At 43.9% G+C, this 13198-nt stretch overlaps 1 protein-coding gene across 23 annotated transcripts in view; it reads left to right on the forward strand.

Annotated features, from left to right (window-relative positions):
* The window catches only part of ttn.2 (titin, tandem duplicate 2), a 214487-nt gene that overhangs the window by 113519 nt on the left and 87770 nt on the right, over positions 1-13198 (forward strand). For all 23 annotated transcript variants that reach the window (XM_081604655.1, XM_081604668.1, XM_081604665.1 and 20 more), the window contains 23 exons: positions 249-515; positions 597-875; positions 1586-1994; positions 2692-2816; positions 3246-3512; positions 3703-3972; positions 4131-4430; positions 4659-4961; positions 5055-5242; positions 5896-6010; positions 6133-6420; positions 6498-6649; positions 6756-6903; positions 7160-7459; positions 8091-8378; positions 8461-8757; positions 9247-9433; positions 9508-9623; positions 9712-10011; positions 10849-11148; positions 11338-11443; positions 11531-11727; positions 12878-13183. In XM_081604655.1, the coding sequence (XP_081460781.1) occupies positions 249-515; positions 597-875; positions 1586-1994; positions 2692-2816; positions 3246-3512; positions 3703-3972; positions 4131-4430; positions 4659-4961; positions 5055-5242; positions 5896-6010; positions 6133-6420; positions 6498-6649; positions 6756-6903; positions 7160-7459; positions 8091-8378; positions 8461-8757; positions 9247-9433; positions 9508-9623; positions 9712-10011; positions 10849-11148; positions 11338-11443; positions 11531-11727; positions 12878-13183 (5508 nt within the window). The remainder of the gene's footprint in view (positions 1-248; positions 516-596; positions 876-1585; positions 1995-2691; positions 2817-3245; positions 3513-3702; positions 3973-4130; positions 4431-4658; positions 4962-5054; positions 5243-5895; positions 6011-6132; positions 6421-6497; positions 6650-6755; positions 6904-7159; positions 7460-8090; positions 8379-8460; positions 8758-9246; positions 9434-9507; positions 9624-9711; positions 10012-10848; positions 11149-11337; positions 11444-11530; positions 11728-12877; positions 13184-13198) is intronic.

Here is a 13198-nt window from a genome sequence, read left to right on the forward strand (position 1 = left end):
GAGCTGGTGGGAGCATGCAGATATAGAATAGGAGGAGCCCCATGATTGAGCCCTGGGAAACCCCACATGAGAAGTTACTTATACACAAGAACACAAAGAAGTGCTTGTTCTTTAGGGAAAGTGATTCCTGATGTTTGTGCTCTAAAGCTTATTTATATAAAAAAAAAAAAACATAAACAGCAGTAAATGAGCAAGAAGCTTCATAAAATGTCACATAATAAAATCAATCTGGTGTTTCTGTCCTGCAGAACTGGCTGCTGAATTCCTGTCCAGACCTCAGAACCAGGAGGTGGTGGAGGGTAATAGGGCAGAGTTCACCTGCACCGTCTCCAAGGAAACCTTCAGTGTCAAATGGATGAAGGATGGCAAGGAGCTGGAGTCAGGAGACAAGTACGAGTTGGTGAGTGACGGCAAGAAGCGCAGTCTGGTCATCAAGGCGGCCGAGCTCAAAGACGAGGGCGGATACGTTGTGGCGATCGGAGAGACGAGAGCCAGCGCTGACCTGACTGTGGGCGGTAAGTAAGCTTCACCCACTGAACAAACGAGCCGCTGCAAGAACCTCGGTCCATGTCGTCAATGTTCACTCTTCCCTGCAGAGAAACTGAAGGTCATCACCCCTCTGAGAGACACAGAGGTCAAAGAAGGCCAGGAGATCGTCCTGAACTGTGAGGTGAACATCGAGGGAGCCAAGGCCAAGTGGCTGAAGAACGACGAGACTTTGTTCGAGAGCGGCAAGTATGTGATGGTTCAGAGAGACAACGTCTTCTCGCTGAGGATCAAAGACGCTCGGAAGGGAGACGAAGCCGACTACAGCATCACGCTGACCAATCAGAGAGGAGAACAGGCCAAGAGCTCTGGCAAACTCTCCGTCAGAGGTTGGTGCTTTACCTCCACTGACACAAGTTCGACTAGTAATATTATGACTTTATTCTCATAATACTGTCACTTTATTCTCATCTCATCTTATAAACAACTTAGTTCTCATAGTATGACTTTATTCTTGTATTGTTTTGACTATTCTTGTAATGCTATAACTATTCTTGTGGTTTATTCTTTATTCTCATAGTACTCTGACTATTTTCAAAATATTATGACTTTTTTATCGTCTTATTACAATGTTGGTTTTGTATTATTTCAACTTTATTGTCGTACAATTTTATTCTTGCAACATTGCGACTTTATTCTTGTACTATGTTGACTATCTTCATAATTAAATGATTTTATTCTCATATTAATATTACTCAATTCTTAATTTAGTAAAGTTTTTTTTCTTGTATTACTTTGAGTTTATTCTCATAATATTATGGCATATTTTTATTTATTTATTTTTATTTTATTTATTATTTATCTTTGGCATTTTTTTTTTTACAAACACGTTGAACAATGTCCACTAGGTGGCAGTGAAGCTCTGTTATACAACTTTTGATACAGTATAACTAAAAGCAACAAAAAAAACAAACAGGACAACTGATGATTGAGACGAGACAAAAATACTCAAAATTTTCACTATTGCATTTATTGGACTAATTTATCACGAGATTGATGTCAAACTGGGATCAGTAACTGTAAACTGTGTGTTTTCCAGAGGAGAGTCTGAGGATCATGGTTCCTCCAGAGGACATCGACACTCAGGAGAAGAAGACCATCAGCTTCTCCTGCAAGACCAACAGACCCAACGCCACAGTGAAGTGGATGAAGGCCGGCCAGGAGATCACCTTCAGCAAGCGCATCGTCTACAGGGTCGACAAAGAAAAGCACACGCTCACCATCAAGGACTGCACGCTGGCCGACGAGGGCGAGTACACGGTGGTCGCCGGGGACGACAAGGCCACCGCGGAGCTGATCATCAGCGAGGCGCCGACCGACTTCAACGTGCAGCTCAAAGACCAGACCATCACCGAGTTCGACGATGCAGAGTTCACGTGCGAGCTGACCAAGGAGAAGGCCGAGGTCAAGTGGTACAGGAACGGACGGGAGATCAGAGAGGGACCAAGGTACGGCGGCGGCAACTTAGCTCAAGATGAGTTTATTGGAAAACACAGGCAGCAATTCAGTGCGATAACAATGGAATAATACGTTATTAAAGGAATGTTTGGACTCTACCTGTTCCTGATGCACACACCTCTCACTCCAGATTTTATGGAAAAGCTAAAGCTAACACCAATAAGATGAACAATAGGGCTTGGCGATATGGTCTACAATCAGTGCTGTGACTAGTTCACCTCCATAACAATGAATGACAATTAAACCCCTTAATTCCACCCCAGAAAATGGACATTTCAGAATTTTGAAAAGTCAAAAGTTTGCTTTAAAAATTGATAACTCAAAAAAATTTGAGATTAATCTAAAAATTGTTTCCTACTTATTTTTTTGGCTGAAGTTTACTCCTTTTTTTCTATCTACTATGGCAACAAAACAACTTTTTTTATATAATACACCCAAAATACATACATGGGCAAAATTATTTCAGTCATCATAAATTTCAGTGTCTCCAATGATGGTGTAAAACGTTGCATAAAACTACAATATTCAGCTATAATATCTCAATTGCACATGTTCCTAGTGCCACATGGCATTTAATTCGAATAATAAAAAATTTTCTTCATAGCAATCGGTTGTTTTCTTGTTGAATTTTAATGTTTCAGGGAGTGAGAAGGGTTCCTGTAGATACGACTGTTATTGCTTTTTCAGATGCACGTTTGTGAAAGACGGGAAGTTCTGCACACTGCGGATCAAGGAGTGCAGGCCGGATGACGAGTGTGAATACGCCTGTGGAGTCGACGATAAGAGGTCCAGAGCCAGGCTCTTTGTTGAAGGTTTGTTTTCTCAGAAAGACCTCAGAGGAACCTGCACAGCAAAAACACAAAATCTTACTATCTGGGGTTTTTTTGTCTATTTTCTGGAGCAAAATGTTTTAGTTCACTTGAAATAAAGCAAAAATTATTTACAAGTATATTTTCATGAAGATAAAGGAGCTTGTTTAAGTCAAAAATTCCTTAATATTGATTAAAAAAATACTAGTTTCTCTGGCAGGTTATTGCACTTATAACAAAATATTTTCCCATGTTATAAGTGAAATAATCTACATGTGAAACAAATACAAGCTCCTATGTCTGCCTGAAAAGCTACTTGTAAGCTGGCTTTGTTTTATTTCAAGTACACTTAGATGTTTGCACTGGAAACTAGACAAAAACTGCTTGGTAATACTTGGGACTAATCTTCATGACCGTTTGTTTTTCCCACAGAAATTCCAGTGGAGATCATCAGACCTCCACAGGACGTGTTTGAGCCTCCGGGCTCGGACGTCGTGTTTGAGGTGGAGCTCAACAAGGACCGGGTGGAGGTGAAATGGCTGCGCAACAACATGACCGTCGTCCAGGGAGACAAGTTCCAGATGATGAGCGAGGGGAAGCTGCACCGGCTGCAGGTCTGCGAGATCCGACCCAGAGACCAGGGACTGTACAGGGTCATTGTCAAGGACAAGGACGCCAAGGCCAAGCTGGAGCTGGCAGGTGAGCGTCCAGTTCACTGGAGAAAGATTGATGAACAACCTTTACGTTATCATCAGTCTGCTGAACTTTAAATATTTCTACATTTATAAATCCTTCCACAGTGTGCAGGAGCTGGTCTTTCAGCAGTTATTAGTGGCTTCATTGAAAAGAGAAAAAGATGTTCAGTTTTTTAACCTTTATCCTCCTCCAGCTGTTCCTCAGATAAAGACCACCGATCAGAGCTACGTCACAGACGCCGGGAAGCCCATCGTCTTGGCCGTCCCGTACAGCGCCTACCCTCAGGCCGAGGCCGACTGGCTGTTCGACAACCAGAGTCTGCCCAAAGACAACATCTACACCTCCGCCGAGCGCACCGAGTACCGGCTGAAGGACCCGAAGAAGTCGGACCAAGGCCGCTACAAGATCGTCATCAAGAACAAACACGGACAGGGAGAAGCTTTCATCAACCTGGACGTCATTGGTGAGCTTCGAGCGGATTAAAATATGTCGACTTAAGTCAACTGGAGATGGTTACATGTTGGAGTGGCCGTTCCAATCCATAATTTTCCAAAGATATGGTTAGCACAAGCTGTTTGCAATGTTTGAAACATCTTCAGATGTTGCGAATCTTCATTCCAGATGTTCCCGGACCTGTGAAGAACCTTCAGGTGGTCGACACCGCAGACGGCGAGGTCAGCCTGGCGTGGGAGGAGCCTGAGAACGACGGCGGCAGCAAAGTGGTCAGCTATGTGGTTGAGAGGCGCGATGTGAAGCGTAAGACCTGGACTCTGGCCACCGATCACTCAGAGAGCCCCGAACACACAGTGACGGGGCTGCAGAAGGACTCCTTCTACTTCTTCAGAGTCAGCGCCCGAAACAGGGTCGGCAACGGACCCTTCGTTGAGACGGACGAAGCTGTGCAAGCAAAGAACAAGTTTGGTAGGGTTAACTTTGAATATATTCTTCTGCTCCTATTGATGGTGAATACAATCAACAATCTAAATTGGGTATTAAAAGGCACCTAATACACATTTTGCATGTTTTTATACTTCCATTTGGGTTTCTACTGCTTTTAAAATCAACTTAGCCGTTTGTTGTTTTTTTGGCAATAAAATGTTTTCGGTAGCTGGAATATGAAACATTCCATATTTCTTTTCCTGGTTTCAGACGTTCCTGAACCTCCTCTGAATGTTGACGTTGGAAACGTCACCAAGTTTGGCTGCACCGTCTCCTGGGACCCTCCAGTGTCAGACGGCGGCTCTCCCATCACCTCCTACATCGTGGAGCTGCGCGACAGGACGTCGGTGAAGTGGTCGCCTGTCCAGGTGACGAAAGCCGGCGAGCTCAGCGCCATCGTCAATGACGTCATCGAGAACAAGGAGTACATCTTCAGAGTCAAAGCTGAGAACAAAGCTGGCGAGGGCAAACCCAGCGCCGCGTCACGACCTGTTAAGATCATGGATCCAATCGGTGAGGACTGGAGAGTAAATTATGTTTACTACAAAATTATCATCCCAGTCTCAGCCTAAAGTTCCTAATTACTTTTTTTTTCCCTCCCTGCAGAACGTCCCAGTCCACCTCAGAACCTGACCTGGCAGGACCAGAACAAGAGCTCAGTGCAGCTCACCTGGGAGACGCCGCTGAAAAACGGCGGCAGCATCATCACCGGCTACATCATCGAACGCTGCGAGGAGGGAACCGACAAGTGGCTCCGCTGCAACGCCCGCCTCTGCCCAGACCTCTTCTACAAGGTGCAGGATGACGGCCTCACAGACACCCAGATGGCCCGTTTTCTGTCTGTAATGCCATGTTCTAACTAGAAGTCAGTCAGTCAGTCAGATTGTTGTCAAACAGTTTTCAGTTGACTGGATCTAATCGGTGATTGGTAGCTCAAGTCGCATTTTTGGAATGAATAAAAAGTTACATCTTCCTCCATTTTTAGCCCTTTTTTAAATTTTTAAGTTGCGTCTTGGTAGAGACATACCAAACACCTTATTTTATCAAATTCACCATATTTTGTGTTATGTATTACATTATTTATAGGTTTCAATATAAAAGAAAATGACATCACCTTTCAAACTCACAAAATTTCCAAAAGTTGTAAATTTTAACCCTTTCAAATTCAAATTTGAATTTTTGACTTTTTCAAGTTTTTTTCTCGAAAATTTCTGAGATGAATCCCAAAATTTCAGAATTCTTTAACAAACTTTGCTCCTTTTTTTCTCTATCTACAATGTCTCTCATACGCCATTGTATGGCAGCAATACAACTTGAAAGCAGTTAAAGTTTCTTACTTTTACAACTTCTGAATGACTAAAGACCTCATGCTGCTTTAAATCTATATTCCTCTTACTGAGGATCACAGATTTCTGTTCACTTTCTAACATCTTTCTATATTTTTCAGGTGTCTGGCCTGAAATATGGAACCAAGTACAACTACAGGGTGCTTGCTGAAAATGCTGCTGGAGTTTCTGAACCGTCAAACGTCGTTGGACCTCTGCTGGCAGACGACCCACATTGTGAGAAACGTGACATTTGTCGAATTAGCAGTGACTCCAAAAAATGAAAAATTTGTTTTTCACTAATGTAAGAGACAATGAGGTGTTAAAACAAGGTCTTTGTCCTCATCATGCCCCTCCAGTTGCTCCGTCCTTTGACCTGAGTGCTTTCAAAGACGGCCTGGAAGTGATCGTCCCTCAGCCTCTCACCATCAGAGTTCCCATCAGCGGATACCCGACCCCCGTCGCCAAGTGGACCTTCGGAGAGAAGGAGGTGACGACCGCAGACGAACGCGTCTCCCTGATGACCAAGTCCACTTTCACAGAACTTATGATCACGCCGAGCGTCCGGCCAGACAAAGGCATCTACACCCTCCACCTGGAGAACGACGTCACCTCTGTGTCTGGAGATATCGAAGTCAACGTCATCGGTACAGAAAAATACTGCAAGTCTGTGGGGATAATGGATTTTAATCGTTGTTTTAACTCATTGTGTTTTTGTTTCCAGCTGCACCCAGCGCACCCAAGGACTTCAAGGTCCTAGAGGTGACCCGGCAGCACGTCCATCTGAGCTGGGAGGCTCCAGAACACGATGGAGGAAGTCCTCTAACCGGCTATCAGGTGGAAAAACGGGACGTGTCCCGCAAGACCTGGGTGAAGGTACGACAACAGTGTCTGGATTTAATCATCATGTAACCGGGGAAAGGACTAAATCAGAAGTGAGGTAATCTGTGGCCTTGCTGGTAACAGAATCAAACTGTTTCAGGTTATAACAGGGATCCAGGATCTGGAGTTCACCGTCACCGACGTGGTTGAAGGGAAGGAGTATCTGTTCAGAGTCACCGCCTGCAACAAGTGCGGCCCAGGAGAGCCAGCCTACATCGATGAGCCCGTCAACGTCTCTTCTCCAGCCAGTAAGTCAGACTAACTGCACAGTTAAGAGGTATTTTGGCTAATATCTACATCTTAGAAAACCAAGTCAACTTTATTTGCATAGCACATCAGCAAGTACTTTACATCATAAAAACATCATAATTTTTATGCAAGGCATGTAGTCAAATACTATTATCAAAATTATTACACAAATATACATCGACTATTTTGATCCACATCTCCAAGTCTTTATATCTTCTTCTAACTTTCTAACCCTACACTTTTCCCTCTCTCCAGCTGTGCCAGACCCACCAGAGAACCTGAAGTGGAGAGACAAGTCAGCCAGTGGCATCTTCCTCATCTGGGAGCCGCCAAAATATGACGGCGGCACCGGCATCCGAGGCTACAACGTGGAGCGCTGCCAGAGAGGCACAGACAAGTGGGAGCCCTGCGGAGACATGGTGCCAGAGCTGAAGTGCCAGGTGACCGGTCTGATCGAGGGCGAGTGGTACGCCTATAGAGTCCGAGCTCTGAACCGACTCGGAGCCAGCCGGCCCTGCAAACCCACAGACGAGATCCAGGCCGTTGATCCGATAGGTAAAAACATGGACTGTCTCCTCGATAGAGATCAGTGTAGGGTGGCATTTACTGTATTATCATTTATCGTGATAAATTTCTTATTATGGTAACTTTGTCATGATAAATTCCAATTTGTTCAATAAAAGCAATAATAAATATCTAGCAAATATGATTAAAATGCAGTTGAAATTTGCGATTTAATGATATAAATCACACTTCTTTTTGTGACTGGTGTCCTAGAGAAGCTGATACAAATGGGAATGTTTTACAAGAGCATTATTTGTGTTTATGCATATATTAATTCTGTGACATGAAGGCCTGTCACACTGAGCTGTAAATTGCATGATAAATTAAAATAAGCTCAATTATTTCCAGTTGGACAACAATCGTTAAATAGATGCTCCACTTATCATTGAAAAGCCACTATTTAGAAAGATTAGTTTTTCTAAAAACAATAAAGGATCAGTGGAAAATGGTCTCAAAAATGACAATATCATCATTTATTGCAATAATTTCTTGGACAAATTTATCAACCAACAAAATGTATTGTGACAGGCCCAGTGACACAGTCTAAGAAAAATTCTAAATACTTAAGATATAATGAAAACAAGTAGTTTCTGATGAGTTTTTATCGTTATTCCGTCCTCAGAGGCTCCAGAGATCCAGCTTGATGCCAAGCTTCTGGCCGGTCTGACGGCCAAGGCTGGCAGCAAGATCGAACTCCCAGCTGAAGTGAAGGGAAAGCCTGAACCCCGAGTGAAGTGGACCAAGGCCGACCTGGTTCTGAAGCCAGACGACAGGGTGTCCATCGACACCAAGCCGGGACACTCCACTGTCACTATTGCTAAGACCAAGAGAGACGACACCTCCACCTACATCATCGAGGCAACCAACAGCAGTGGCCGCGCCACCGCCACTGTGGATGTCAACATCCTTGGTGAGAAGAGTTTACAACCCTGAAATGTAATGTCTATCTCAGTTTAAGTTGTAATTAAATGAGTATTTCTGATGTAAAACAGACAAACCTGGTCCTCCTGCTGCCTTCGACATTTCTGAGATCACCAACGAAACCTGCCTCCTGGCCTGGAACCCGCCACGCGACGACGGCGGCTCCAGAGTTACCAACTACATCGTGGAGCGCCGAGCTGCCGACAGCGAGATCTGGCACCGGCTGTCCTCCACCGTCAAACAGACCACATACAAGGCAGTCGGCCTGGTCAAGTTCAAGGAGTACATCTTCAGAGCCTTCGCTGAGAACCAGTTTGGTGTCGGTCCACCAGCTGAACACCCGCCCATCATCGCCAGATATCCGTTTGGTAGGTGATCCGACTCTGACATCAAGCAGTTAGACTTTATAAATGAAAACAACAAACTTTTACAAAGTTTCTTCAGCTAAGTTAGTTTCTGTAAACACTCCTAAAAATTCACATTTTGAACATTTTTGTACTTTCATTTGGGTCTATACTGCTTCTAAAAACAGCTAAAGCGCTTAAAAAGACGTTTTTTAGCAATAAGTTCCATAAAATGAGCCGTTTCATAAACCTTCTGAATGTAAGTTACAAATCATCAGAATTGTAAAATAGTAACCCTTACTTTCCTGACCCAGCTCATTACCTAGCAACCCCAGCAGAGCTCTACCCGTCACCTAGCAACCCAAAAATGAGGTCCAGACCTTTTAGTCAGCTGGTTTTACAGCTGTTATGTGCTGTACAATGGCTGCTGGAAAATACAAGGGTTTTGTTGTTGACTTACCATTCAGAAACCACTGCTGCATTCTTGGTGGTTGTTTCTGTTGTTTGGTCCAGACACCCCTGGTGCTCCCTACAAACTGGAGCCTTCTGACATCGCCAAAGACGCCGTGACCCTGAACTGGTACGAGCCGGATGAGGATGGAGGCAGCCCCATCACAGGCTACTGGGTGGAGAGATACGAACCGGACCATGACAAGTGGATACGATGCAACAAGCTGCCCATCAAAGACACCAACTACAGGTGAGGCCAGCTCAGTGTCTGGTCAGGAGTGTCTTTGGTGGGGATTTTACTGACATTGTCCTGTTTTCCTGCAGAGTGAAAGGTCTTCCTACGAGGAAGAAGTACAAGTTCAGAGTCCTGGCTGAAAATCTGGCTGGAACTGGAAAACCCAGCAAAGAGACAGATCCAATCCTTATCAAAGACCCTATTGGTACCACATGTTTCTAATCTTAAACAGGTTGTTTTATCATTTAAAGTTATAAAGTAAATTAAATCCTTCATGTTTGCTCTTTTTCCAGATCCTCCTTGGCCTCCTGGTAAACCCACCGTGAAGGATGTAGCCAAGACTTCCTGCTTCCTGACTTGGACCAAACCCGAGCACGACGGCGGGGCCAAGATCGACAGCTACGTCATCGAGATGTTGAAGAGCGGAACCACGGACTGGATCCGTGTGGCAGAGAACATCAACCTCCTGGAGTTCTTCCTGAAGGGCCTGATGGAGAAGCAGGAGTATTCGTTCAGAGTGAGAGCCATTAACGTGGCCGGGGAGAGCGAACCCAGCGAGCCCAGCGACCCGGTGCTGTGCAAGGAGAGGCTGAGTAAGAAAAACGAATACTCAGAAAGAGCAAATGCCTTTGTCTGAGTTAATGTAAAGAACAAAATGTTTAGGAGATACCAGATAATCCCAGATAATACAAGGGCATTTCCAAACATGGTAGATTCAGATTCACTTTATTTTAGTTTGGTAAATTTACAACTTTGCAAAAAATACAAAACAAAATGCTACATTACAAACTAATAACTTACCAAAAAAGGAACAAACTGAAGCCGAGGCTTTTACTTAATTACGTTATTCATAAACTCAAAAGTATGTCAACATTTTACAATTATTAGATCTTTTATTTTCAACCATATTCCAATAGTTTTTACAATTTTGTTTCTAATATATTCAATATGAGGCTTTCAACTAAGTTTGTTTTCAAGAATGATCACAAAATATATCTTATAAACACGATGGATTTCACCTTCATTTGTATGTACCTTTCCATTATTGTTATTGTTTATCAGAAAATACTATAAAATTAGTAAACTTATAATAATCAAGTCACTTTTTTTTAACTCAGCTTAGCTCTTTGCCTACTGTTTGTATTAGTTCGTCCATATTCATTAAAAAAAGTTTGTATTGTTTGTAAATGTTATACATTAAAAAAAAACTGGAGGCTGTAGAAATATCATTTAAATAAGGTATAAATAATTTAGGTCCTAGGACTAATCATTTTACAATTTCAATTTGTGGCTTTGTGTTGTTAATTTGTACATCCTACAGTATTAAGTAAGAATAACATCATAACCTCAACTTGAAGATGGATCTATAGAAACAACGTTGTAGATCTGAGTAAATGAAACTGAAGACGTTTCTGTTTAACCCTCCTCAGATCCTCCATCGGCTCCTCGATGGTTGGAGGTGGTGAGTATCAGCCGGAGCAGCGCTGACTTGAAGTGGACGGCTCCGGAGCGTGACGGAGGATCTCGCATCACCAACTACGTCGTGGAGAAGCGCGACGTCAGGCGTAAAGGCTGGCAGGCCGTGGACACCACCGTGAAGGAGCTGAAGGCCACCGTGTCTCCGCTCAACGACGGATCGCTGTACGTGTTCAGAGTCGCTGCTGAGAACGCCGTGGGTGTCGGGCCGTTCTGCGAGCTGGAGGACTCCGTGTTGGCCAAGGATACTTTTAGTAAGTGGCAGATCAGTAAACATTTCCATTGCAAACTCTTTTGATATGTTTAGTACTTTTTGGAAATTTCAACATGTTGTATTTTTTTACATTAGCGGAATAGCAACAGATTTTGCACACTTTTGTAATGAAAACATAGCTACATAAAATCTCTTGTGTGGTTGAAAATAAAACATGTTTGTGCTGCAGCTACTCCTGGGCCGCCCTATGCACTCACCGTCTACTCTGTGACCAAAAAGTATGTGGACCTGGAGTGGGAGGCACCTAAAAATGATGGCGGTAGACCGATACTCAGGTGATATTTCTTCACTCGCCCTCATTCAGGCTGTAGTGCTGTTCAATGTTCCCATTATGTTCATCTTCTGGCGTTTGCTCCATCCAGGTACTCTATTGAGAAGAAGGAGAAGCTTGGAACTCGCTGGGTGAAATGTGGAAAGACTTCTGGTCCAGACTGTAAATACCGAGTAACGGATGTTATTGAGGGAACCGAAGTACAGTTCCAGGTCCGGGCTGAGAATGAGGCCGGAGTTGGACACCCATGTGAACCTACCGAGATCCTGACCATTGAAGATCCAACAGGTCAGCCTGAATCCAATCAATCAATCTAGGGCTGTTGTAAACGATTATTTTAGTAATCGAGTAATCTGTAGATTTTTCTTACGATTAATCGAGTAATCGGATAAAAACAATTATGAAATAAAATATTGGTAAATCTTCCATAACACCAGTATTACTATCGGATATCAACATCAGTCTATTTTTTCCACATTTGAGCTTCCCTACCAGTTATTTTTTTGTAGACCGGGGGAGCAATACGGGATATTTACGGCTCCTCCGTTCAGAAACTCATCTACCAGCCATGTTCCGCCTCCCGTTTGTTCAGACCGGGATGATATAAGTTTATTGTGCGGTTCGTCCGTAAAGCTGCTCTTACCCTGTAAGCATCAACCCTCAGCCGCCCGCCGTGTTCAGTCTCTCTGCTCACCTGTATAAATCCTCCTCAGCTTCTTCCTGCCGTTCAACCAGCAGCTCCGGAGCAGAAAGGCTGCCGAACTCCCGGCATCGCGCCGGTCATTTTAAGGATGTTTATTGGTCCCACAAAAACGATGAAAACCCGGAATTATCACCAATCAGTAAAATCCCCGCGGGCCGAACTTGAAGATTGGACGTTATGCCGCTAACACGTAGCTTCCGTCAACAACTCAGAGGCGGAAGTCAGAGCTCCGCGCAACGCAAATAATGTTCCGGCTGAAACACGAATCGCTAAATGATAAAACATAAATTAACGAAGCTTCGAAGCAGGTCAATTTTCCTCGAGGAATTTTAATAATCGAGGTACTCGAATCACTCGAGGAATCGTTTCAGCCCTATATCTATCTATCAATCAATCAATCAATCAAATTAATTAATTTCTATAGCACATTTCAGCAATAAGGCAGCTCGGAGTGCTTTATATCATAGAAATATCATACAGTCACCGGTTGAGAAACAAGTAACAAGGGTTACATTTTGTCACGGGCCATCATCAAAATCATATGTTGATCAATGTTTCATATGTCAATGCGACTGAAGATAAATGCATGGATGAGTTTCTCTAGATTTTGCTTGGACGTGAGTTCTTTAATCCTGGAAATGTTCTTCAGGTGATAGAAGGCCGACTTTGTAACTGTCTTTATGTGTCTCTGAAGGTTCAGGTCTGAATTCTGAGTCTGTTTCTTGTTATCTTCAGGAATCCCATCTCCTCCCATCGAGCTGCATGTAACCGGAGCCAGCAGGGACTTCCTGTCCATCGCCTGGAAGCCTCCGCAGCAGGACGGCGGCTCCCTGATCCGCGGCTATCATATCGAGATGTGCGAGGCCGGAACCGAGAAGTGGATGAGGGTCAACTCCCGTCCAGTGAAGGAGCTGAAGTACCGAGTGGAGGAAGGCGTCGTCCCTGAGAAGGAGTACATACTGAGAGTGAGGGCCATCAATTCTGTAGGGGAGAGTGAGCCCTCCGACATCTCAGAAAACGTCTTTGCCAAAGACTCTGACTGTAAGCGCACCACAT

The sequence above is a fragment of the Poecilia reticulata genome, chromosome 2 (assembly GCF_904066995.2).
Source record: "Poecilia reticulata chromosome 2, P_reticulata-male-v2, whole genome shotgun sequence".
In the NCBI taxonomy this organism is placed as follows: Eukaryota; Metazoa; Chordata; class Actinopteri; order Cyprinodontiformes; family Poeciliidae; genus Poecilia; species Poecilia reticulata.